This window comes from Peromyscus eremicus, chromosome 3 (assembly GCF_949786415.1).
Source record: "Peromyscus eremicus chromosome 3, PerEre_H2_v1, whole genome shotgun sequence".
Taxonomy (NCBI): domain Eukaryota; kingdom Metazoa; phylum Chordata; class Mammalia; order Rodentia; family Cricetidae; genus Peromyscus; species Peromyscus eremicus.
In genome coordinates this window covers 84,243,283-84,270,576 of record NC_081418.1, presented here as the reverse complement: position 1 = coordinate 84,270,576, position 27,294 = coordinate 84,243,283, and the positions used below count along the sequence as shown (strand labels likewise).

General features: G+C 46.0%; 1 protein-coding gene across 3 annotated transcripts in view; it reads right to left on the bottom strand.

Moving 5' to 3' along the window:
* Nucleotides 1–27,294, bottom strand: part of Reep1 (receptor accessory protein 1) — a 102,381-nt gene that overhangs the window by 25,426 nt on the left and 49,661 nt on the right. For all 3 annotated transcript variants that reach the window (XM_059257953.1, XM_059257951.1, XM_059257952.1), the window contains exons 3-5: nt 23,273–23,349; nt 11,995–12,115; nt 5,204–5,317 (exon numbers count right to left, since the gene is read on the bottom strand). In XM_059257953.1, coding sequence (XP_059113936.1) covers nt 5,204–5,317; nt 11,995–12,115; nt 23,273–23,349 — 312 coding nt within the window. The remainder of the gene's footprint in view (nt 1–5,203; nt 5,318–11,994; nt 12,116–23,272; nt 23,350–27,294) is intronic.

Here is a 27,294-nt window from a genome sequence, read left to right as displayed (position 1 = left end):
ACATTGTTTTCAAGTTAAGTAAAGTTGGCCTAGCAAGCCTAAGAATGAACAGGTAGCTGGGACTCAGTGCAGGGGCCAAGTTTCCAAGAGAGTAAGGTGTCCAGGATGTCGCCTCGTGGTTGCAGAGCTTGGGTTCAGCTCATTCTCTTTACTGGGGCCAACTGTTAATGTGGAACGGGTTCTTCTGGACAAATGAATTCCAAGAGTATTGTTTTTGAAAAACAGAGATTATCAATTCTGGTCTTTCAAAGCGTTGGGGCGTCTTCCTTTTGCATGGAATCATGGGCTATGAGACAGGAAATAGAGCAAAGCGCCAGCGAAGCCATCAGGACACTTATACAAAGGGCACATCATTTCCTGGGGACAGAGATGGAAGCCTTGGAGACAATGGTATGGACAGGGATAAACAGGGAACAGAAAGTTTCCATGTCTGGTTTTGTTTGTTTTAGGTTTTTCTAGTTTCAAGATAAAAAGAATAGCACAATAGAGGAATAAGAAATTATATTTTCATAATGATATGGCTTACGAAGCTCAAGACATTTTTGCATTTATTTGTTTTGTGTGTGTGTGTGTGTGTGTGTGTGTGTGTGTGTGTGTACATGTGCACATGTCTGGCACACATACAGCAGTCAGAGGTCAACTTTCAACTGTTGGTTCCTTCATTCTACTATATGGGTTCCAGGAACAAATTCGGGTCATCGTAAAGTCAACAGCAAAAGCCTTGTCCCACTGAGCCATCTCAATGACCTAGACCTATAAAGATTTTCATACTTCGTGAAGATAAAAACATCCTCCACAGGTATTATTTTACTAGGGAAGTTGCTCAGAGCTCAATATTGTTTTTATTTTTAAAATGTTTGTGTGTATGGATGTTTTGCCTACACATATGTCTGTGTACCATAAGCATGCAGGGCCCCTGAGGCCAGAATAGCACGTTAGATTCCTTGGGACTGGAGTCACAGACACTTGTGAGCTGTGGTGTGGGTGCTGGGAACTGAATCTGGGCCCTCTAGAAGAGGTGCTCTTAACCACTGAGCCCTAATGTGGTCAAAAGATCTTTCCTTCCTCTATAGATAGCTCTGTGGTGTCCAGGGAGCCATGGAAACATAGACAAAAGAGCACTGGAAGGGTTGAGGGCCAATCCTTGATCACATGACCTGATAGAGGGATTTGCAGTCCCACTGTGGCACAGATTCATGTTGTACAGTGATGTCTTTGTCCACATATAGGGATACACACACACATACACACACACACACACACACACACACACACACACCACCCCCACAGTTCTTTTTATCTTCAAGGTCAGTGTTGTAAGGTATTACATTTGCACCACAGGAAAAATACAGAAATAAACTGTTTTAACCTCAGTCACCCATGTTTTCTACTGTGGATGGGACTTCAGGCAGTGACCTATCCAAAGCTGGATGTTTAAAATCATCTTATCAAGAACAGAGATCCCCAGGCCCACTGCCTGAGGCTCTGATTCAGCACTACTTAAAATCGAAACTCAAAGCCTCCTAGGTGGTTTAGGCATGAAAGCCAGATTTGGACCCACAGTGAGTGAGTCATCCTCTGACACTGCTGGGTGCTGTCCACTGTCGCTATGGAAACCACTGGTGTAGACCTTGGCGTGACTGAAGTTTTGGATTTTTTTTTTTAAGCATGTATCTGTTTCAAAAAATAGAGGGCATTATTTTTGGAGGAGAAGATGTGTTTTCTCTCCCTAAATATTTATATTTTGTGAGAAAAGTCAAGGCTCCCACAGAGCAGAAAATTTTCTCTCATTTATAACCATCGGACAGAAAACGGAAGTCCTTTGCCACACACACCCAGATGGAAGGAATTGATGAGAAGTTATTCCTTGAGGCAAGTTCTAGACCACCTGGACTGTCCTTCAGGTTTTAGCTGAGGTAAGACGCTCTGCTGGAGGAGTCTTGGGCCTAGCTAGGGGCCTTCCTGGTGATAGGGTGAGGAGATGACCAGCCAAGATGGCGTCAAGGCTCTGGAGGCCCCAGCCGGAGGCAGACCTGGAAGAGAATGACCCTCCGGAAGTTGCTGATGCCTCAGGGTGGCTGAGGAGCTGGGTGACCGGTGCTGACAAATACACCGTGTCTACTCTGACTGCAGAGAGACTAAGTGGTACCCTCTTCCATCAGGCTTCCAAGGCAGAGAAGATGCAGGAGAGAGGGACTGAGAGATGGTTTCCATCACTGTGTTGAAGGGTTGGCCAGACAAACTCAGGGCTTGGTGGTTTGTTCTCTTTTCTTTCATTTAAAAATTTGAACCTTAGAGGCTTGTATCACAGATGGAAGTTTCTTGGGATTCACTGCTATTTGTAAACCCTGATAGATCTCAAGTACTGAGGCAGAGTTTCCCTCCCAAAAATGCTGTCTGGGATCTGCTACCATGGTAGTTCCTATACAGAGTTCCTATTACACTACAGTGGCCAGGGGTCTTGTGGATACTGGAGTCACACTTTCCCACAGTTCCTTCCTTCCATCTCTCCTTCCCTCCTCCCAGCCTCAAAAGGGACTTTTCTTTCTTTAAAATAGAAACAATTGTTGTTATCATTCGAGATAGAGTCTCACTATGTAGCCCTGACTGGCCTGGAACTTCATATGTAGACCAACCAGGCTGGCCTTGAACTCACAATGATCCATCTGCCTCTGCCTTCTGATTAAAGGTGCCACTAGTGGCAGAAGGTCCTTTTGAAAGAACCACTCAGCTCTGGGTGCTGAGCTTTCTCTAGCCAATGCTCTCAGCATGCTTTCCCCCATTTTCTGGCACAGGAACCCATCTTGGATCCTTGCTGGCCATCAGTGTGTTCCATCCTGCCATCTACTCAAAGCACAAGGAGAACCGAGGTTTGTATCCACCTGCCTCTGCCAAACCCATCCACACCTCTATCACATCAGACCCCAAACCCATCCACACCTCCATCACATCAGACCCCAAACCCATCCACACCTCCATCACATCAGACCCCAAATCCATCATCCACACCTCCATCACATCAGACCCCAAACCCATCATCCACACCTCCATCACATCAGACCCCAAACCCATCATCCACACCTCCATCACATCAGACCCCAAACCCATCCACACCTCCATCACATCAGACCCCAAACCCATCATCCACACCTCCATCACATCAGACCCCAAACCCATCATCCACACCTCCATCACATCAGACCCCAAACCCATCATCCACACCTCCATCACATCAGACCCCAAACCCATCCACACCTCCATCACATCAGACCCCAAACCCATCATCCACACCTCCATCACATCAGACCCCAAACCCATCATCCACACCTCCATCACATCAGACCCCAAACCCACCCACGCCTCCATCACATCAGACCCCAAATCCATCATCCACACCTCTATCACATCAGACCCCAAACCCATCATCCACACCTCCATCACATCAGACCCCAAACCCATCCACACCTCCATCACATCAGACCCCAAACCCATCATCCACACCTCCATCACATCAGACCCCAAACCCATCATCCACACCTCCATCACATCAGACCCCAAACCCATCATCCACACCTCCATCACATCAGACCCCAAACCCATCATCCACACCTCCATCACATCAGATCCCAAACCCATCCACACCTCCATCACATCGGACCCCAAACCCGTCCACACCTCCATCACATCAGACCCCAAACCCATCCACACCTCCATCACATCAGACCCCAAACCCACCCACACCTTCATCACATCAGGCCCCACACCTCCATCACATGGGACCCAAACCCTGGCATCATGTCCAGACTTATCACCTCTGTTTTGCTCTGATAGCTCACCTCTCAGCCACTGGGTTTTCTTTTTCTTTTTTTGGTTTATTTCGAGACAGGGTTTCTCTGTGTAGTTTTGGTGCCTGTCCTGGATCTCGCTCTGTAGACCAGGCTGGCCTCGAACTCACAGAGATCCGCCTGGCTCTGCCTCCCGAGTGCTGGGATTAAAGGTGTGCGTCACCACCACCTGGCTAGCCACTGGGTTTTCTAAACAGTGCTGTAACTGCTGACCTCTAGCCTGTGTCTGGATCCCAGGGAAGGGAACTCTAGGGAGATCTGATGAATTCACTCTAAGATGTCTGACTATTTCAGTTGTTCGGGTCTGTAGACATAGCAATCCACACAATGACAAAGTGTCACATGAGAAGAAACTAGGAAGGGACATAAAAGGACTATTGTTGTTGTTTTTTCCCAGGGGCTAGATAACAAAGAGGAAGAAGTAATGACCACATCACAATTGCCCACTGGTCCTGTTTATTTTGAACCTCCTCCACTTCACTCTGCCTGCTATACACATCACCATCATCACCATGTTCTACATTGTAACCTTTCATCCCTTCTCAGGATGTGATGGACCACATGAACACCGAGACGATCTACATGCCTAGATGAACTCTCTACTTGCCCGCTTTGGGTTTAGAAGATTCTCTCCCTCCGTTTTCCCTCTGTTTTTTCTCTCATGCATCAGCTTCCAGTAGGTTAGAGTACTTTTTTTCCCCAAAGTTTATTTTATTTTTAATTATGCGCACATCTGTGTGTGGATCCAGTGCAGGTACCCACTGAGGTCTGAAGAAGGCATCAGATCTCCTCCTGGAGCTGGAGAAACAGGCAGCTGTGACCCACCTGACTGTGCTGGGAACCGAACTCAGGTCCTCTGCCAGAGCAGCATGTGCTCGTAACTGCTGAGCCATCTCTCTAGCCCAGGTTAGAGGTTTTTAACCTGTGATCCACAGGTTGCTTCATGCACTCTGGGAAACTCTTGCTATCATATATCATGTATGTCTGTGCATTTGCAGATATATGAAAGAGAGGCAGATGCTCTGGAGGCAAAATTCACCATCTTTTCCTCATCATATTGTTTTGTTTTGTTTTTTTTGAGACAGAGTTTCTCTGTGTAGCCTTGGCTGTCCTAGAGCTCGCTCTGTAGACCAGGCTGGTCTTGAACTCACAGAGATCTGCCTGTCTGCCTCCCAAGTGTGAGATTAAAGGTATGCTCAACTGCCGCCCAGCCCCCCATTATATTTTTTAAAGGAACCTTCAAATACAAAGATAAAGGGGTGCTGAGTGGTCTTTAGCCTACCCTGTGCGATCTACATAGGTGACAGGTAGGGGTAACTAGGGGGCCCTGGCGGTCAGGCCCCGGCACGGTACCGTACCTTGGAAGCAGCCATCACAGCTGCCGTGGCCGCCACGTTCAAGCCCCGCTTCCCGAAGTGCACAAGGGCGTCATAACTTCGATCTTTTGCTTGGACCAGGCAGTCATCGATTTCCTGTCAGAGAAGAAGCAGAGGCACACTGAACTGGCAAGTTCAAATACATCTCCTCTCATCCTTTCTTCCCAAGTGCGGGCTTGGCAGCTTGCCCGACGGCTGACTCTCCCTGGCCTGTAATGGCATAGACACCTTGAACAGGTGTCCATAGATGGCGGGCTGCAGAAAGACAGGTCAGCTATGGCCCAGGGCAAAGGGGAATTCTGAACAAGCAAAACCCCAGCAAGGCTCGGGGGTTAGCTCTAAAGTTCTTTTACGTTCCAGGGATGAAGACAACCCTGCCCTTCCCTGGGAAGCTGTTCAATAAGACAGACAGACAGAATCCAGAATGACAGAATACCACAAACAAAGGTTCAGATTCAGACCTCAGCTAGTCGGTGGCAAAACTCGGGGGTTTGTTTGGTTTGGTTTTGTTCTATTTTTAAAAAGATTTATGTTATATGTATGGGTGTTTTGCCTGCATGTATATATGTGCACCATGTGCATGCGGTGCTGTGGAGGCCAAAGAGGTATTGGATCCCCTGGAACTGTAGTTACAGATGGCTGTGAGGCACCACCTGAGTGCTAGAAACGGAACTCAGGTCCTCTGGAAGAGCAGCCAGAGCTCTTAACCGCTGAGCCATCTCTCCAGCAGCAGTACACAGTTTTCTCTTCTGGAAAAGGACGATAACGACGGGGCCTCACTTGTGGTATATGGAGAGGGTTAACAAGGGGAGCACCTTGGCTACCACATGTGATAGCCTCCATCATCCTCTTCATCTTCAAGACAAGTGATGGGAACCTTGCAATTCCCAAGTTCTGTTATTCTAAGATATTGCCTCCTGTGTGTAATGATAGAAATTGGATACAGAAAAAAAATGGGCAATATTTTTGTGGATAAAGAACATTTTAACAGATGCTGAAATAAAAGAAAGTAAAATCTCTGGTGTCACACAAAGGAAAGACAAGGTGGAAAACAGCACTGGGTCTCCTGACCAAAGCCAAGGACAGTGCTGCTAACTCAGTTTGATTCTGGATCATCTCTAGTGTATTCTGGTTCTCTCTTTGTTTTGTGCTTTGCATTGCTCTGAGAAAGTAGGTGTTGGGTAGCCACTGTGGCTCATTTCAAAGCTCAGTGAGATGTGTGGCATGAGTCTTGTTTAAAGCTCTGTTAGTGAGTTTCCTTTGCTTGGAAGTTGGGGTGGGGGTGGGGGCAGGTCAGGTGCCCCAGCTGTGGTTCCTGCTCCCAGCCTCCCCAGGAGGTCCTAGCCTCTGTGATCCAGAAGACTAAGGGAGTGATGCTTGGCAGGTCTTAAGAGACAGCACATTTCCTCCAATGGACAGGACACAGCTTCAAGGAAGACACAGCATTCAGGGAAAAGGAGAGAAGAGAGGGACTGATAACCAAGTCAGGAGATATCCAGTTCTTTAATCCAACCTCTCTAGATGGGAGGAGCTGTGGGCTTTTTTCTGAAGGGGATGTTCAAGGCTGTCTACAGATGCCCAATTAATTACCCTGTTCTCCAGGGCCTTCCTGTACAGGAAGTCCAAAGCCTTAAACTTCAGAAACTGCAGACATTAATATACCAGTGGGAGCTACTTACAGGGCTCTGTGGTCATTTTCTCGGTGCTGTGAGAGACTACCTCAGAGAATGACTTGAGAAAGGAGGTTTTTTTTTTTCTTGATGGTTTGAGGTAGTATCATTCATCATGGTGGGCAAGACACAGTGACAGGGGCTGCTCAAGGTCACAGTAGCAGGAACATGTGACAGCTGTTTCTTACATGGCACATCCACGAACCAGAGACCTCAGTGCACCAGAACCAGAGGCAGATATCAACTTAAATTCCTGCCCCATAATCCACATTTGCCCTTCAGACCCCATGTCCAAGAGATTCCACGGCCTCCCCAAACAGCACCGCAGCTGTGACCAGCTCCTCAAATATGTGAGCTTGTTAGGGATATTTCACACTCAAATGTAGTAGACTCCTGCTTTATTTTAAAGAATTCTACTACACAATTAGGTTAGAAAATAATGTAACTAATGAATTTTACACTGTTAGAATCATTTGGCCCAGTAATCCCACTTTTGGGAATTCATTTTAAGATAAAAGAAAGAACTCAACAAACTCTGTGTGTGGTAGGCGCCTAGTGCAGAATTGCTGTGACAGGAAGAAAATTGGAATAATCTCAGTGTCTAGTAGAAGGAAACAGGTCTCTCAACGCGGGTCATTAGACCATGCAGATATGGATTAGAGGCAATGTTTACTATCTCAAAATACAAATAACCCTTTGCTTGGAGAGTCATCCCTATTTAGTTATTTACTTAGTGTGTGTGCTGTACGTGTGTTGGGGAGATGTGTGCACCCATGGCTACATTGGGTGTCTCCCTCTATTGCTCTCTACTTCAATAAAGATTTTCAATTTACAGTTATTTATTTTGTGTGTGTGGAAGTGGTGGGGCAGAATACAAGTCAGAATACAAACTCTCGCCCATCTGGGTTTGGGGGCTCAAACTCAGATTGTCAGGTTTGGTGACTAGCGTATTTATCCTATGGACCATTTAACTGGCCTTCTAGACCTCAGTTTTTGAGACAACATCTCTCATTGAACCTGGAGCTCACCATTTTGGTTAGACTAGCTGACACTGAGCCCTGGTATCTGCTTGTGTGTATACTGTTCCTCCCCTAGAGCTGGCGTTACAGACACATGCCATGCCTGTCTTTTACATGCTGTGGGGATATGAACACAGGTCCTCGTGCTTACAAAGAACTGAACCATCTTCTTCTTTTTTACTTTTCGAGACAGGGTTTCTCTGTGTAGTTTTGATGCCTGTCCTGGATCTCACTCTGTAGACCAGGCTGGCCTCGAACTCACAGAGATCTGCCTGGCTCTGCCTCCCGAGTGCTGGGATTAAAGTGTGCCACCACTGCCCGGTGCAAACATACACTTTTTAAACAAAGATATTACTTTCATATTTCCTTGTCAACAATATTGTCATTGGTATATTAAGAATGTGACTGATGGGCTGGGGACTTAGGCCAGTGGAAAAACATTTGCCTAGCATTCATGAGTCCCTGGGCTCAATCTTTAGCACCATAATAAAGAAGAAATGTTACTGATTGTGGTGTGTGTGTGTGTGTGTGTGTGTGTGTGTGTGTGTGTGTGATAGATGTGTGTGTATGTTCATGTGTTTATGCACGTATGTGTACATGTGTGCACACAAATGTGGGAGACATATTTCTATCCCTCTACCTTCCATTTTTGAGACAGTCTTCACTAAACTTGGAACTCACTGATATGGCTAGAACATCTGTACAGGGATTTCTAGAGGATCTGCCTGCCTCCGATCCTCTCCTACCCACCAGTGCTGGGGTTACAGGCATGCACTCCAAACCTGTTTTTTCCTATGGGTATTCAGGATCAGAACTCAGGTCCTCATACTTGCATAGAAAACACTTTACTGGTGGAACCGTCTTTCTAGTCTCAATGTTACTGATTTTACACCTTGATATTTTAAACAATTATTTGACTTTACTGAATTCATTTATCGGTTTAATCTATTGTGGAATCATGTAAATAGGAGTGGTAGACTTCCTCTCTTCCTGTGTCTTTTATTTATCTTGCCTGACTGTTATGGAGAGACCATCCAATACTAGAAGAAAAAAAGTAGTGAAGGTGGACACATATTTGTCTTATCCGAGATATAAAGGCAAAATTAAAAGCTTCTCCCCAATCAGGTATGATACAGGCAGTGAGTTGTCACACATGGTTTTTTATCATGTTCATGTATGTTCCTTCTGTATGTAATTTTTGATAGATTTGTCATGAATATTAAATTCTTTTTTAAAATATTTATTTTTAGGTTTATTTGCTTTATTTTTATGTGTATGAGTGCTTTGCCTGCATGTATGTATAAACATCACATGTGTGTGTGGTGCTTGCTAAGGTCAGAAGAGGGTATTGGATCCCCTGGGGCTGGAATTACAGATGGTTGTAAGACACCATGTGAGTGATGGGAAAAACTCAGGTCCTCTACAACAGCAACAAGAAATGAGCCATTTCTCCAGCCCAAGGAATATTGAATTCTATCAAATGCTTTTTCCTGCATCTATTGAGATAACTGCAGATTTTGAACCAATCAGATATTGCTGGACTATTGATGATAGTAAGATATGGAATTAATCCGTATGCTCATCATTGGATAAATGAGGAAATATGGTATATATGCATAATGGAAAACTACTCAGCTCTAATACAAAAAGATAACCTTTCTAAGCAAAATGGGCCAAATGGAGGACACTGGGTAAAGTGAAATAAGCCAGACCCAGAAATGCAAACACCATGTTTTCTTCCCTGTGTGGGTGTTAAAATAGTCAGTCTGGATGCAGAGTTCAAAAGGAGGAAAGGAGACAAGGGACACAGGAAGGTGGACAGCAGTACAGACAGAAGTAATGAGCACAGGTGTTCTGTAGCACTGTGGGGTGCCAGTAGTTCACAATGAGGGGGAAAGAACACATTGTAAAAATGCTGAAACATCACACTGTACTCATAAATATGTACAATTACTATGTACTAATACATCTTTTAAAAATGTGTGAGGAGATAGTAACACTAACTGCCTTGATTTGGTCAGCACAAATTATATGCATTTATAAAATTATCATGTGTGGGAGCCCACAGAGGCTTCCTAGTGAGAACTTACTCAGGGTCAGAGAATCTGAGCTTGCTTTACCCAGCAGGGCTGCATAAAGAGATGATTTGACCACCAGCATGGTTACCAGGTGTTTGGAAGGGTTTACACTTGGCTGTGTGGTATGCTTTGATTTAGCAAGGGGAAAGTCTTTTGCCTTGCCCCTTGGCATGTTATAAAAAGTCTTTTTGAATAAACCTATGGGCTATTGGGTACTGACCCAGGCCCTCCCGAAGCTATCCTGTGTCTGTCTTTTTGTCATCTAGGTCTTTCTTTCTATCTGATATTTTCTTATCCCTCTCTTCTCCACCTAAGAACCCTTCAAAAGGTGGGAGCAGGTTGGAGCTGAACTCCCACAGACTCCCACAATCATGCTGTACTCCATCAATACATACAATTAGAATAATAAAAGTAAAATTTGAAAATCAAACAGAAGCTTACAGAAATGATTGGGGAGGGGTCTCAATGTTTAGCCTTGTCTGGCCTGGAAGTCACTCTGTAGACCAGGCTGGCCCTGAAATCACAAAGATCCATCTTGCTGTGGGAAGTTCTGTATGGCAAATGTGTTGCTAATTAGTCGATAAATAAAACACTGATTGGCCATTGGCTAGGCAGGAAGTGTAGGCGGGGCAAGGAGGAGAATAAAGCTGGGAAGTGGAAGGCTGAGTCAGAGAGACACTGCCAGCCACCACGATGAGGAACAGCTTGTGAAGATGCCGGTAAGCCACGAGCCATGTGGCAAGGCATAGATTAATGGAAATGGATTAATTTAAGCTATAAGAACAGTTAGCAAGAAGCCTGCCACGGCCATACAGTTTGTAGCCAACATAAGTCTCTGTGTTTACTTGGTCGGGTCTGAGAGGCTGTGGGACTGGCAGGTGAAAGAGATATATCCTGACTGTGGGCCAGGCAGGAAAACTCTACCTACACCATCTGCCTCTGCCTCCTGAGTGCTGGAATTAAAGGCATTCAGCATCATGCCCAGCTACAGAAGTGCTTTTTAAAAAGGCACTGGAGCTGAGTACAGTGGTGTAAGCCTTAACCCCAGCATATGGGAGGCTAAGGCAGGAGAATCATGTTGAGTTGGAGGCCAACCTGGACTACATTGTGAATTGAGGGGACAGCCTAGGCTACAGAATGAGACCCTATCTCAAAAAAAAATTTTTTTTTGAGAGAGATGGGCTGATGAGATGGCTCAGTGGATAAAGGTACTTGCCAAGCCTCACAACCTGAATCCAGTTCTCAGGGTACTTGGGGTGGAAGGAGAGAACCATTGTTCTCTCTGCAAGTCTGTGGTGATATACTGTGTCCCCAAAAATATTGTGTACCCTAATAAATTTACCTGGGGTCAGAGAACAGAACAGCCACTAGATATAGAGGCCAGAAAATGGTGGCACACACGCCTTTAATCCTATCACTTGGGAGGCAGAGATTCATCTGGATCTCTGTGAGTTTAAAGCCACACTGGAAACAGCCAGGCATGGTGACACATGACTTTAATTCCAGGAAGTGATGGCAACAGACAGAAAGGTATACAAGGTGTGAAAACCAGGAACTAGAGCTGGTTAAGCTTTTAGCTTTTAGCAGCAGTTCAGCTGAGATCCATTCAGATGAGGATTCAGAGGCTTTCAGTCTGAGGAAAAAATATCAGCTGAGGAATTGGCAAGGTGAGGTTGGATGTGGCTTGTTCGTTTGTCTGACCTTTCAGCGTTCATGCCAATACCTGGTTCCTGAGTTTTTATTAATAAGATCTTTTAAGATTCATCTACACAAGTTGTCCTCTGATCTTCATGTGTGCCATAGCATGCATGTGCCCACACACAATAAGTGTGAGAGAGAGAGAGAGAGAATGAGAGAGACGATTATATAGAGAGACAGAGAGATAGCTATTAAAGGAAACACTTACCTGCTGAGGTAAAGAGGAACCAGAGGGGTCTCCTGCAACAGAACAGTCCTTTCTACACAGAACTTTGATTTTTGGGCTTGTTAGAAGCAGTGTCAATTACCTTTTCTTTTGAAGACAGTGTGGGATGAACAAACTTCCTGTACAGGAGGCTGGATCCTTTTGTATAGGGAGACAGCAGCCAGGCCACAAATGCTATTTTTAGTTCATAATAGAATGGAAACCTGGAAAGATAAGAAAATATACTTTCTGTTAGGTTCTCAGAAGCACCGCCTGAGACCCTTGTAGAAAGGCCAAGGTTGGCACGGATACCTCCCTCCTCATATACAGATGACAGGGTCCCAGATTCCTCATCCTCCACCTATGGAAGGCACATGTGCCCACATGCGCATCTACACACCCAAGACCTCTCTCTGAAAGCCAATTCATGTTTTATTTTGTTTGTTTCTGTTTCCCAAGAAAAGCAGGAAGGCAGGTTCCCTCCAGCAATTACAGCGTGGCTTTGCCTGGCAGCAGCTGGCAGCAGAAGCTGCAGGGCTTTGCTCATGGCAGTTGGCATGTGCGTCCAGCTGCAGCTGTGGGCTCAAAAGGTGAAGTTTGTATCTGGGCACCTAGTCATTCATCCTTCATTATTTATGGCCAGGAGACCCAGAGACCAGGGGAATCACAGCAGGGTGAAGCTGGCAGGCTCTCCACACTGGCCAGGCACCTCCCTCTCTTGTCAGGAGAGGAGCCTACCAAGCAGGAGAATCCTACTTACTCTACTCAACTCAGTGGCAGGCACAGAGATCTTAATCTTTTGTGTGTGTGCCAAAAGAAAGATGAGGGTGGGGTATAAGCAGCATACGATCCTGGACTCCTACACACACTAGGGCCCATTCGTTCACTGGTCCCACAAACACTCCCCTCCACCAATCAGAGCCAGCTTATATACGGCACCAGTGTGGGGGGAGGGGGGAGGTAGCACAGTTCCGGGATTGCTGGGTCCCTGCAATCCTGGAACTTCCAGAGACAAGATTCTGGCATCTCTGGCTGAGGAGGGAGTGCAGTCAGGAAAAACGCTTGCTCTGCAAGTGTGATGAGCTGAGTGTGATCACCAGAATCCACCAAGAAAGAAAAAGCCAGATGTGGTAAGATGTACTTGATACCCTAGCACTGGAGAGGCCCTGACAGGTGGCTCCCCAGGACACTGGCCAGCTAGTTTAGCCTCCTCAGTGATGAGTCACAGGCCATGGAGACCCTATCTCCCCCCCCCCCCGCGCCTCCCCCCCAAAAAAAGTAGATCATAGAGGAAACACACCTGAAGCTCTTTTCTGGCCTACAAATACATGCATGCACACCTGTGTGTGTACCTTCAGAAACACCAGCACACACACACACACACACACACACACACACACACACACACAAATACATGCACATACACATGCACACATACCTTCAGAAACACCAACAAGCAGAGAAAGAGGATGGAGGTGTGAGAAGAGGAGAGGAGAGGGTCTGACATCCTAGAATTTAGTAGGAATCCAGCTAGAGATTGACTGATAAGATGATACCAACCTGAGACAGGCATCCTAGGTGGTCCTAGTGGGCTTCTGGTACTCTACAGCAAGTCTTTGAAACAATGGAAAAGCCAAGCCCCTCAAGAGGATCCAGATCCATGGGGCCATGGTGTGGACCCAGATTTCAACCCTACCACCTCAGTCTCTACCTGGGGCTGTGAATAATCTGGACAGTCACACTGCGGCTCCCTGAGGTAGATTACCTCGAGTTCTGATTTTCTGTATTCTGACAATTTGACATCCTGAGGCTTTGCTGACCCTGGGGGAAGTGTCCTTACCGGGGGAAGTGTCCTTACCGGGGGAAGTGTCCTTACCGGGGGAAGGCAATTCCAAGAGCTAGCTGAGAATGAGCTCCCCAGCACAAGACTCCTTCTGAACTTCCTTACTTTTTTCTAATATTTTATTTCTAAATTGTCTGTATGTGTGTGTCTGAGTGTGAGTTTATGCATGTAAGTGCCGTGACCACGGGGGTCAGAAGAGGGGGCATCAGATCCCCGAAGCTAGAGTTACAGGAGGTGGTGATCCACCAAAGATGATTGCTGGGAACCTAATTCTAGTCCTCTGCAAGAGCAGCAAGCACTCTTAACTGCTGAGCCATCTCTCTAGCCCCCTCCCAAGCTGCCTTTTCATTCTATTTTACTTTATTTTAAAGACAGGGTCTTACTTGTAGTCCCAGTGGCCTAGAACTCATTATGTAGACTAAGCTAGCCTAGAACTCACAGATATCTGCCTGTCCCTGTCTCCTGAGTGCTGGGATTAGAGGTACAAATCACCATGCCCATTCTCCCCCCCCCCTTTTTTTTTTTAAATAAGAGTAGAAATAGAGACAGTCTATTAAGAAAGGGAACTCACTCCTGGAATAAGAGTGGGCTAGTGAGCGAGGAAAAGACCTTTGGTCACAGCCTTACACACACCGGCCCATAGTCCAGAGCCTGTGAATCTCCCATTCTGAGCCACTCTGCACAGCTTGCACTTCTCCAGGAGCAGGACCAAGAGCCAGAGATGCACCTGTATCTCAGAACCATTTACAATCGTAACCCCCAATCCACTCACCTTCCCAGTGCATTCCTTCCCAAGGACCTGCGCTGACAGTGAGCGCCACTGTTCCCACCCTCTGCCTCCAGAACCATCCTGGTACCTCCCCTTGTGGCCCTGCATGGTGCCATAGGCTGCATTTCCTGTTTCTCGGGATGGGTGAGCTGAATAAATCTCTCCCTTCCTGTCAGTCATGAGGCAAGTCTGACCACATCTACTTAAAACAAATCTCAGGCATCCTTAACAGAAGATGCAGTGGGTGAGAAGGCCTCTTATGCTGGGCCGAGGGATCAAAATGTAAGTCTTTCTCAGGCGTCCTTCCCAGATAAAGGGAGCTGAAAACAAAAGCAACCCCCAGCAAGTCATGTCAGAGCCTTTTCAAACTCACACAGTTGCCCTCTCCCCCCATCAGCAGTTCCACCTCACCGAAGCCTGTCCGCTCTTGGCCTCCAGGAGGCTCTTCCTGAATATTCTCCCAGCAACTGGGGAGGCACTTTCCTGGCAAAGCCGTTTCATCTTTCACAGCCACAAAAGACTGGGGCTGAAAGAGGAAAGGCGTGATTGATTCCCCCAGAGTGAAACACGCCGGTGATTAATAATGGAGGAACTTTTGTTTGGAAAACAAATTATTTGCCAGCCCAAGGGGAAAGGGGCTGAATCCAGCAAGCTCAGACAGCAGCCTAAGATACACAGACAGTCCCAAGGGCAGCCGCCACACTGCAGCAATTCTAGCTATTATGTAAAAGATATTTTTAAAAAGTAGGTCATGCACGCACGTAGTTAAGAAATGCTAAAGAATCCAAGAGTATACTGTAGTCTCCTTCCCACCCACGGCCTCTAGACGCTTTTCTTAATCAGTTTCTTGCGCATCTTGGACTAGGAGCTAGGCCTATTCAATCACCTAGGGACCTGTGATTGATTCCCTTAACTGCCTGGTAGCATGGTACACCTACATGGTACATCTACACCTCCTTCTATACCTTGTTTTCCCTAATCTGCACAAAATCAACAGTATACATTGGGGACTGTCTCATACCAGAACATGGAAAGCTTCAGTGTTCTTCATGGCCTCCTATAGGTGTGCAAGCACCTCCCTGGCAAAGGGATTGATGACAACCTTTGTCTATTACAAGCCAAGCTTCCAGCGAACTTCCCTGTGTACACTTCTTTGCATACACATGCAAACGAGGCTCCGGCATGGGTGCTCAGCGGTGGATTATCTGCACGCATTCTGTAGACAGCAGGCACCTCCACACAGACTGAGTAATCACTGTACAGCCAACTAAGAGCCTCTGTCCCAGGCTACAAGACTGGGGTTGAAGGAATGCATATGCCTATTAGACTCTTCCTGGGGCCCCTCCGAACTGCCCAGCCTACCTTGATTCTCTGGACCATTTGTTACAGATCACTAGTTGTTTAGAATCTTTCTGGCATATCTCATGCTGATGCAGCCTTTAAAACCTTCCTGCAAGACAGCCTGTGCTTAAGAACACGTGCTGCCCAGAGGATGGGAGTTTGGTTCCCAGCACCAATACCGGCAGACTCACAACTGCCTACACCTCCACATCTGGGGGATCTGACACCCTTTCTGACCTCTGACGACCCACACATGCCTGTAATGAATGCACACACACACACACACACACACACACACACACACGCACACACATATAAGAATATCTTTAAAAAACAACAATACAATTTTTTCTTTTTTCCCCAATTTTGGTTCATTCCTTGGGCCTTCCCTTGTCAGATCAACAGATATTCAATTAATGTTAAAAACATTAACGGGGGGGGGGGAGGGGTGGGAAAAAAAAAGAAAAAGAAAAAAAAAACATTAACGGATGTGGTCTCTTCCACCCTCCTGGTCTCCCATGTGTTCTCCTAGCCCACAGCGGCAGCCCATCCTTATCACAGGGTCAGGACACTGAAGCGGAATGGGATGCAGGTGTCAGAATGCAACAACTCCAGAGATAAGCTGATTGCCTACTCCTCCAGGACAGGATGTTTCCAGGCAGAAAACAACTCTTAAAGCTGCCTATGGGTAAGGAAGAATGAACAGACCCTAATCTACCTCTACAAATGGTGCACATAAATGGAAATCCAGCCTCTCTGTTTGTCCCAGAACTAGCCCAGTTCTGGTTCCATTTCTTCATTCCCAGCCTGCACTTCCTTCTCAACAAGGCTCTGCCTGTGAAGTTCCTGGTTTTAAAACTCAGTTTCATCTCCAGGTGATGGGGTTAAACTCTCCCACTTTACAACTGAATTTAGGTTCCAGTTCTCTGAGAAGGACAAACAGGTGTGTTTTACAACAAAGGACCATTTATCTACAAGGCCTTTACATTCAGGGTCGAGGGAGAGAACAAACTCAGAGGGCCTAAGTCAGCCTTAGTGTCTCAAGGACAAACCCAGCAGCCCCTTCTGAGTTACGTCCAAGCTTGTGCAGACGTGTCCAAAAAATGATAAGACTAGACCTCAACCAATTAGAAATATATTAATACAACTGCTGCTTGCTTAACCAGTTATGTAGCTGACCCTGAAACTCTGCTTAACTACGCTTAAAAGGAGCCTACACGTCCCTCTGGGGGTTGTCCCCACTTTGTACAGGTGAATGACCCCACATGCATGATCATGTAATAAATGCTCTTTGTTCTTGCACACTATTTGAGTCTGGGGTCTTCCTTCAGCATTTCCTCGGACCCCACACAGGGTCACAGAGAAGGAAGCTCCCGCTTGTCCTTGTTGAGTGTTTTCTTGATAGCAAAACCAGAGTCTCAAGACTTTATCTTATCATTGATAATCACTCTGACAGGCACTCACACTGACAGGCAGTTTGTCCTGCTCTCTGAATTCCTGAGATATCTGTTGGTTGGCTGCTTGACTAACTGATCCATTCGTTCATTTATGCATGTATTCATTCCACCGAGAAAATCCTTCTGTAAAGGTGCACGTTGAAAGGCATATGCAGAGCAGGACGGGTGTTCTAGTCGGTTCCCGTTCTGATCAAAGCGACTTAGGGGAGGGAACTTCACCGTTCATCACGGAAGGAAGTCAGGGCAGGAACTTGAAGCGGAAGCCTGGAAGAATGCTGATGGCTGACCCGCTCCCTCACAGGCTCATGTTCAGCTACCTTTCTCATACAGCCCAGGAGCACCTGCCAGGGGGCACGCTGCCAGCTGGGCTGAGTTCTGCTATACCAGTTAGCTCTCACTACAATCCCCTACTGACATGCCCGAGGGCCAGGGTGATGTAGGCAATTCCTCAATCTATGCTTTCCTCTCACGTGACTCGTAAGCTGTGTCAAGCTGACAAAGACAACTAGGACAGTAGGTCAGACACATCCTTGCCCCAGGAGAGCTAAGACAAATGGGGGGGGGGCATGGCAAAGCCATACAATGCAGAGGGAGTATGGACAAGTCCTAGCGGGACACAAGGGCATTAGTGCCTTCCCAGTTTCCCTCCCCGGAGGGAATGTATTTCAGTGAATTGTTTCAATTTATTTCGCCATGTGCATAAATTATTTTATAATTTAAACAGGATTAAATTAAATCACCTACACAAGTTATGAAGCAAATCACCATCCTATCCTGTGACCACTAGTGGCTGCTTCCATCAAGGTAGAACACATCAAGAGGAGAGGAGGGGGAGGGGAGGGGAGAGGAGAGGAGAGGGGGAGGGGAGGGGAGAGGGGAGGGAGGGGAAGACGAGGGGAGGGGGAGGGGAGGGGAAGAGGAGAGGAGAGGGGGAGGGGAGAGGGGAGGGGAAGGAGGGGAAGATGAGGGGAGGGGGAAGGGAGGGGAGAGAGGAGAGGAGAGGAGAGGGGGAGGGGAGGGAAGGAGGAGAAGAGAGGAGAGGGGGAGGGAGGGGGAGGGGAGGAGAGGAGAGGAGAGGAGAGAACTGTGAAGAGGAAACTGCCTTGGGAAGGGTAATAGAAAGAATGGGGATGAGTGCAGAGTGGGGGGCCGGATCCAGGAGAGCCTTTCTCTGAAGAGCTGAAGCCCCCAGGAGCAGGGCAAGGGATCCTCACTTCCCACCCATAAACTCAGGACACCACCAGCTAAGAGGGCCAAAGGGGGAACAGGTGAAGCCTCCACTTGACAAGCAGGAAGGTAGGGATTCTACCCTGCCCTGTACAAAGGCTGCAGACATACCTGATGGACATAGATTCCCACTACAGACAGGATTTTGCTGTGACCTTCTCCTCCTGGGGTTATGCCCCTGTCATATGTACCCTCTATGACAAAAGAACTTACAGATGTAACGCAGGTTACTCACGGCTAACTTTAACATGAGGATATATCTGGATTACTGGGGTGAGCCTGTCTAATCACATGTTACAGGGCAAACACACAGAGCTTCTGTCGGAAGTAGAAGACAGAATCTGAGGCCTGAGAAGGATCAAGATGCCGTTGTGAGCTTGAAGAAGAAGGGAGCTGTGTATGTGAGGAAAATGGAGCCGATGGTCCACAACCGCAACGGATAGAATGTAACTAACAACTTGAATGTGAAGCCGGGATCTTTCCCAGAGCCTTCAGACAGAGCCCCAGCTGTCCCACACCTCGACCCTGGCCTTGTGAGGTTCTGAGCAGAGAACTTGGTTCATTCAACCCCAACTTCTAACTTGTAGAAATGGTAGAATAAGACGCAAAAGCAAACTTCTATGGCTCACTAAATAAAAATCAAATTGACAGGGCCAGGTATGGTAGCACACAGTGCTGCAAGCCACAGGAAAACGTAATGGAATTCAGCTACTATCACAAAAGCTACTACGTGGAAAACTCAAGAGCTTCTCCAAAGGTCAAGCCATGGCTTAAGAAGTCTTGGTGATAGTTCAGATATATATATATATATGTATGTATTAGCTGGTTCCTAAAATGATTTCCTTGTGTGCTTCCAAGAACTCCTAACAGTTTATTTATCTAAAATGCCTATCAAGCGTCCAAGGCCAAACGAAACAACACCTGTCTCCTAGATCAGGCAGATAACTTTATTTCTTGTGCAATTTAGGGTGAGACCCTCCTTTCTTATACAACCTTACTAATAGACCCCTAACTTCTTACCTAACCACTTCTAGGAATGTAGACTGAGCACATAGATCCCTTTTTGATATACTAACCGGTCATTAGCTCTCAGTTGACCTCCTCCTTTACCACTCCCATTTTAGGTTGTAAAAGAAAGCCTGGTGGTCACTGCCTGAGGAAAATTCTTATGACCCCATAGAATTCAAGCAGGGTGACCTTGCTCAGCCAGAGGATTGCTATTGCTTGGGTTTATAACTGGATTCCTGGGAGACTTAGGAGGAACATGGAGAACTGAGAGGACAGAGAATGGAGAAGGACAAGGAGGATTTTGACCAGAGAGTATGTGTGGACGAGATGGAAGATGAGGAAGAGTCAGATGGGAAAGTACTAGCTGGGTAAGAACAAGATGAAAAGGACCTAGATGAGGCAGAATTAAGACGAGAGAATTAAGACAGAACTTAGAGGGAGCAGCAGATAAATGTAGAGAGAAATCAGGCAAGAAAGGAGCTAAAAAATGAGAGCAGAATAGAAGCTTGTAGAGAGAGAACTGACTCAGAATAATAAAGTGTATGGACTAAGGAGTTTCACGTACACAGATTCATTTCTTTTCATCAAAGATTAATTATCAGCTGGTTGTAGATTTTTCCCGGACCCTGGGAGGGGACTATCAAGGGGCTGGACCCCCATAGTCCCTGATAACACAGCTTTAATCCCAGTGGTAGAGGCAGGCAGATCTCTTTGAGTTCAAGGCTATCTGGTATTCATAGAAGTTCTCATCCAGCCAGGCCTACATAGTGAGACCCTATCTCAAAAACTGAAAAAAAAAAATTATATTGACTAAAAAAAAATGGTTGAGTACTTACTAGGTAGGAAATTCTAAAACTGTACTATGGCCAGTGGGTAGTCCAGTGACTTGATAGGAAGGAGCATAGCCACCGTTAGCCAGGATTTCTATCCAGCAAAAGTAGCAAGGTTAACATGTCGATACTTGAGCAATGAGGTCCCGAGACTAATACTATAGTTCCCTGTCATCCATGAGAAGGAGAGAAGAGCAGACCAAACACAGCACTAGACAGAGGGAGCCTGAGGAGCTGTGCCTGTAAGACTCCAGGTGCTGGCCACACTATTTAATGGACTACCCATTCTTTGCTGGCCTGGGACCCAGTACCCTCATCTCTACAGGTGACACAGGAGCCTTCCTCATGTAAGTTCTCACAATGGTCTGATCCCTTGTGACAGCTTCTGTGTTCTGGGGACAATAAGGGATGGCAGAGAAGAGTTCTGTCTCTATTCACAGAAGTCCAGTCCATCCTGTGTCACGGGTATGAACTGAATCAAGAAATCCAGCCCGGCGGTAGTAGCTCACACATTTAATCCCAGCACTCAGGAGGCAGAGGCAGGCAGATCTCTGAGTTTGAGGCCAGCCTGGTTTACGTACAGAGTGAATTCCAGGACAACCAGGGCTACATAGAGAAACCTTGTCTTGAAAAACCAGAAGAAAGAAAGAAAGAAAGAAAGAAAGAAAGAAAGAAAGAAAGAAAGAAAGAAAGAAAGAAAGAAAGAAAGAAAGAAAGAAAGAAAGAAAGAAAGAAAGAAAGAAAGAAAGAAAGAAAGAAAGAAAGAAAGAAAGAAAGAAAGAAAGAAAGAAAGAAAGAAAGAAAGAAAGAAAGAAAGAAAGAAAGAAAGAAAGAAAGAGGAAGGAAGGAAGGAAGGAAGGAAGGAAGGAAGGAAGAAAGGAAAAGAAAAGAAAGGAAAGAAAGAGAAAAAGAAATCCAGATTCCTGCTATGGCTGACACATGGTTCCTTCAGAAGAAAGACTGCATAGCTGTGTTCTAACATAATCAAGGCCAGTGACTCAAAATGGAATTCAAAGATTTACTGTCCAGGTCTGACTCTGGGCCTATGATGATGTCGGGGTGAGGTATATAGGTACATACTGGCCCTTTCAGAATAAAAATCTTTTTCTTCTCCAGAATGGAAATACCTGCCAATCCCCTTAAATATGAATAGGACATTATGCATTATTTACTATCTTTGAGAGAAAGCTGTGTATCGATGCAAATAATGTCATTAATTGCACCGCTCCTGAAAATAGTTGTATTAATTTCTTTTGGGCATAGACGATTAAGACAGAGTCTCATGTAGCCTAGGATGGTCTTGAATCCACTAGATAGCCAATGCTGACCTTGAACTCTGGATCCTGCCTGTACCTCCCTCCCAAGTGCTGAGATTAAAGATGTGTGTCTAGCAATTGTGTTGTTTACAAGCAAAAGAAGCCAAACAACTTAATGTCCATCAAAAGGATATTAATGGACTGGAGAGACGGCTCAGTGGTTAAGACTACACACTGCTCTTCCACAGGACCTGCATGTGGTTCCCAGAACTCTCATTAGGCCACTCTCGACCACCTGTAACTCCAGCTCCAGGGGATCCAATGTCCTCTTCCGGCCTCCTCAGGTGCCTATACTCACATGCACAACCCCCTTCCCCCACCCCCCACACACACATGCAAATAAACCTACACACAATTAAAAATAAAATACACCTTTAAACTTTTCAAAAAGGACACTAATTAAATAAGTTACACTCCATCTAGACCATGAAATTCTACGTGGTGACTGAAAAACAGGTAGATATACTTAGGCTCACATGAATAAATTCAATCAGGAATCTGGGAACTGTTATGTCTAATACTTACATTTACAAAGAGAAAACAAAAAGCATAAGCAGCACACCCCTGTCATCCCAGCACGTGGGAACCGGAGAGGGGGTTTTTAGTGTGAAAAAAGTTAGCATAAAAAAAGGAAAAACACTGAGCCAGTGAGATGGCTCAGGGGGTAGCGGCGCTTGCTGCACAAGGTTGGTGACCAGAGTTGATCCCCAGAACACACAAAGTTGGAAGGAGATAACTACAAAGTTGTTCTCTAACGTCCACATGTGTACCATGGCATGCTTATGCTATATCACATGTACCACACAGGCAACATGTGCAGCACACACACACACATACACACATACAAATACACACACACACACATGCGCACACACACACACACGCATGTGCGCACACACACATACACACACATGCACACACATATACACACACATGCACGCACACACACACACACACATACACACACACACACACACACAGAATAATAAAATTTTAAGAATAAAAATGTCTGTGTAAATGTGTTCATTAACACACCAACATTTTTATTTTGAGACAGAGTTTCTCTATGTAGTTCTGGCTGTCCTAGAACCCACTATGTTCAAGATGGCTTCAGACTCAGAGATCTGCCTGCCTCTACCTCAAGAGCACTGTAATTAAAGGCATGTGCTACCTACTACTCCTGGCACCAAGGAATGTTTTACAAGGACATACAAGTGTGAATAGTGGTTATGAGAAGAGCACATGAGTTAGGAAATATGGTATCTTGATTGCACACTTCTTTTGTCTTGGAGTGCTGGGCCTCAAGCCCAGGCCCCCATGCATACAGCACTAGCTCTTTATTTACTCCTGAGGCTTAGCCCTTTCATTTCATACTCTCATATATCATTTCCTTCCCTCTCTGACATGCAAATACCTTACCAACTCCATTCACAGAGGAGCTCTGCCCGTGTAGTCTATACGACATCCCTAGTGCCTTACACAGCACATGCTCTTAGGAAGCTCATTAAGGAAATTTACTTGAATAACTTTTATGGAGTAATTTACTAAAAATGCTGCCCTTTGAAATGTCCCAGTCCCTGGAGCACTTACCAGCAAAGGAAGATGTCTGTGAACGTCTCTGCTGTGGTGAAGAGGGCAAATATAATCCAGTACATCATCCATTTGACCTGTTGAAAGAAGGAGTTGGTAGACAAGGTCATGGCTGCCTAGCCCAAGGCAATGGACACTGAGGCAGGTCCAAGCCATGCCATTTGCACCCGTCGCCCCCCCCCTCCATACTTCCCTAACTCAGGTGCAGTTCTGCTACACGCCTTCCACGTTGGGAACAAACAGGCTACTGTGCAATCAGAGTGAGATTCCAAGCAAAACCTCTGCAGGGATCCTAGACTTAATCCAGGTTAGTTATGTCTTAGGACAGAGCCCCAAAGAGCTGAGGCAGGAGCTTGAGCCTGCCAGACTGGCTGCAAGTTCAAGAGGGGAGACTCTCAGAGAAGGGACACCAAGAAGAGGAGACCCCAAAATTGACACTATGAGCTGTCTTCAAAGTCTTGCCCAGAATCTCCGGCACTCAGGGCTCTCAGGGGGATCATGAGGTTGAGGTCAGCCTGGACTACAGAGCAGGAATCTGTCACAAAAATAACAAAGTTCTTGGCTGGATCTTGAACTACAAAGAACCAAAGTAAGACTTCAAACAGGGACTTAAATACACATGTAAATGAAATTTTAAAAAAGGATAAAGTATTGGGAAAATTAGAAAAGACTGGGTGTCCTCTGGACGCCAGGTGTCCTGCACACAGTTCCAAATTATCCTGGTTCTTCGGGTATCTTACTTCTCAACATTGTTTGGCTATTTTTTATAGCTTGATAGGTTATAGAAAACTGATTTCAATGACAATATTGTTTCTATAAGGATGCAAATCAATTTTGTCTCTGGGAGGCACACCTGAACTTTCATTCACTCCTGCCCGATGAATCCATTTAATATTAGTTACCACATTAATCCCAACAGTTTCAGGGTCTCACTCACTATTAACAGCTCCCCAAGGACAGCAACCACTGCATAGCTAAGAGGAATTGGCAGAGTTATTAAGGACATCGGATGAGAAGGTCACCCTACCAACCAACTGTAATCACATCCTTAAAAGAGAACTCTTCCTAGCTGGGTCCGCGGGGGGGAGGGGAGGGAGTGACTGTGGAGGACCACTCAGAGACCCAATGGCACTGGCTCCACAGACTGAGGAAAGGGTTGGTGCTGAGGGGCAGCTGCCACTAGGAGCCACAAAGACAGGGAAACAGACTCTCCTCCAAATACTGCAAGAGGAGTAGCCCTGCCTGTAACTCCAGGATTGAAATCTAATAATGTGTGCTGTTTTAGGCTGGGAAGTGCACGGTAACATGTTATAGTGACAATAAAAAGCTAATCTGAAACTTGTATGAAAACTCTAAAATAATAACAAAAGAATATAAAAATGAGAGTGTAGCCACAAGGGAGTTACTCAACATTATAAATATTAGTAGTCATGAAGAGGTTATTGTTACAGTCTTAAAATTTTGCATTATCCTGGGATAAAGAGAGCTCAGCCGTTAAGAGTACCGGCTGCTCTTCCAGAGGACAGGGGTTCAATTCCCAGCAACTACATGATGGCTCACAACTTTCTGTAACTCCAGTCCCAGGGGATTTGATGACCTACACTTATGGACATTCAAGCAATACATCCATACACATAAAATAAAGTCAAATAAATTTGCATATCTAATAACCTATGTTTTTGTACATATTTTACAAATTATAGATAATAAATATAATCTCAGACATAACCAATTGAAAAACAATAAATAGATATTTTTAAAAGCTAGTTCAAGAGACCACTGACCCACTCCAGGGGAATGGTGTGAGGCAGATCTCAGACAGTGGTTGCAGAGAAGGTTGGGAGCCCTGTTTGGAAGACAATAGCTCTACGGATGAGGGGGTACAGTCCCCAAATAGACATGACAGTTAATAAAGCTGGAGAGTGGAGAGGCTGGAGTCACAGGGAAGTGCCTGGTTTCCTCCTGGACAAACGGGGTTAGGAGGTGCCCCAGCAAAGAATCATCTGGAAGAGTCTTCATCAAGAAATTCCCTAGATCAAACTGACCTGTGGCAATGTCCACAGGAGATGGTCTTGATTGTTAATTGATGTTGGAGGGCCCTGCCCACCGTGGGCGGTACCATTCCCTGGGCAGGTGGTCCTGGACTACAAAGGGAGTTAGCTGAGCGTAAGGCTAATGGCGCCATCAAAGCCGCACTCTCCAGAGTTTCTGCTATACTTCCTTGGCTGTGAGTGAATTCCTTGGTTAGAGGCACTGCTGCCTGACTAGCAAGCAGGCCTGCCTTTAGGATCCTGCTTGAGATCCTGCCCTGGCTTCTCTCAATGATGGACAGGGACCTAGAAGTGTAAGTCAAATTCTTTTCTTCCCAACGTTGCTTTTGCTCAAAGTGTTTTCTTTTTTTTTTAATTTGAAGATTTATTTTTATTTTTTAATCTCTCTCTCTTTCTGTGTGTGTGTGTGTGTGTGTGTGTGTGTGTGAGAGAGAGAGAGAGAGAGAGAGAGAGAGAGAGAGAGAGAGAGAGAGAGAGAGAGAAAGAAAGAAAGAGAGAGAATGTGTTCAGGTGCCCTTCTAGAGGATAGGAAAGGGCATCAGATCCTCTAGAACTGGACTTACAGGTGGTTGTGAGTCACTCAACCCAGGTGCTGCGAACTGAATCCAGGTCCTCTGGAAAAACAGCAAGTGCTCTTAACCACTGAACTCTCTCTCTAGTCCCTAGTCAGGGTATTTCATAACATCGACAGAAATAAAACTGAACAGACCACAAGAAGGAAACATGTTAAACAGTGTGAGTATGTGTGTGATACGTAGACACTGAGTATGCTAGAGTGGGTGTTTTGAGAGTATTGGGACATTGAACGTATGTTGACAGTGTGTGTGTGTGTGTGTGTGTGTGTGTGTGAGAGAGAGAGAGAGAGAGAGAGAGAGAGGGAGAGAGAGCGCACACGTGCATGTGCGGACAGAGGAAGGAGGCAGGTCTCCCTGGTACTGCTCAGCTCCTATCTCCCAATGCCATTTTTACCCAGAAACCTCTAATCTTAACTCCCAAGCTTTCCCCCAGGGGAAAATGTGTGCACACACCAGCCAACACAAACAGCTGTTCTGCTTGTCAGTTAGTGTTCACTCTAAATTAATGAATCGCCATTCTGGTCATACACCAGGCTCCTGTGAGTTTAGTCAGCGCACAACAATTTACCAGGGTTTGATCTCGCCCAGCTGGCTGGGAGCGTGCTCAGCCCCTGCTTTGCAGAGGATCAGCTCTTGCACTACAGAGATCTCAGTAAGGCCTCCCTCCCTGGCACAGCTGCTGAGCACCACAGGTGGGAAGGGGTCAGGAGGGGTAGGGCTGGAAGAAGCTGCTGATTAGCCTGGGCGGTGTCAATTGAGAACCAGGAGCCTCTGTGCTTGCAACTTCTCAGCTATTTATAGTGTGCAAGCAGCGCTGTCCTCACATACCAGGGACTGGCCTCCAGAAGTTACCCACTCTGGATTCCCTGGTAAGAGTAGCTGAAGCAAGTAGTTCTGGGAAGCTGGGAGAAAGGGGGCTGAGCTCTGGTTGTAGCTGATCTGGAGGTGTTCATCATAAAGACATAAAGACTTCTGGGAAATCCATGAAAAAAATGACTTCCAGGATGGCTCTGAATTAGTTCTTTCTTTTATGATTTTGTCTCTGTCTGTCTGTCTGTCTGTCTGTCTGTCTCTCTCTCTCTCTCTCTCTCTCGCTCTCTCGCTCTCTCTCTCTCTCTCTGTATGTGTTAGAATGTACTTGTATGTGCAAGTGCCTGAGGAGGTCAGAAGATGATGTTGGATTCCATAAGCTGGAGTTACAGGTGGTGGTTAGCGCCCTCAAATGGGATCCGGGATCTGAATCCTGGTCCTCTGTAAGAAGAGCAGGATTATTAACTATTGAGCCATCTCTCTAGCCCTTGAATTATTTTTTTTACCTACACCCCAGGATGACCAGGGGTAATGCCAGGAGCACCCAACATTAATGACTGCAATCCTCTAGAGAATGAGTCTGCCC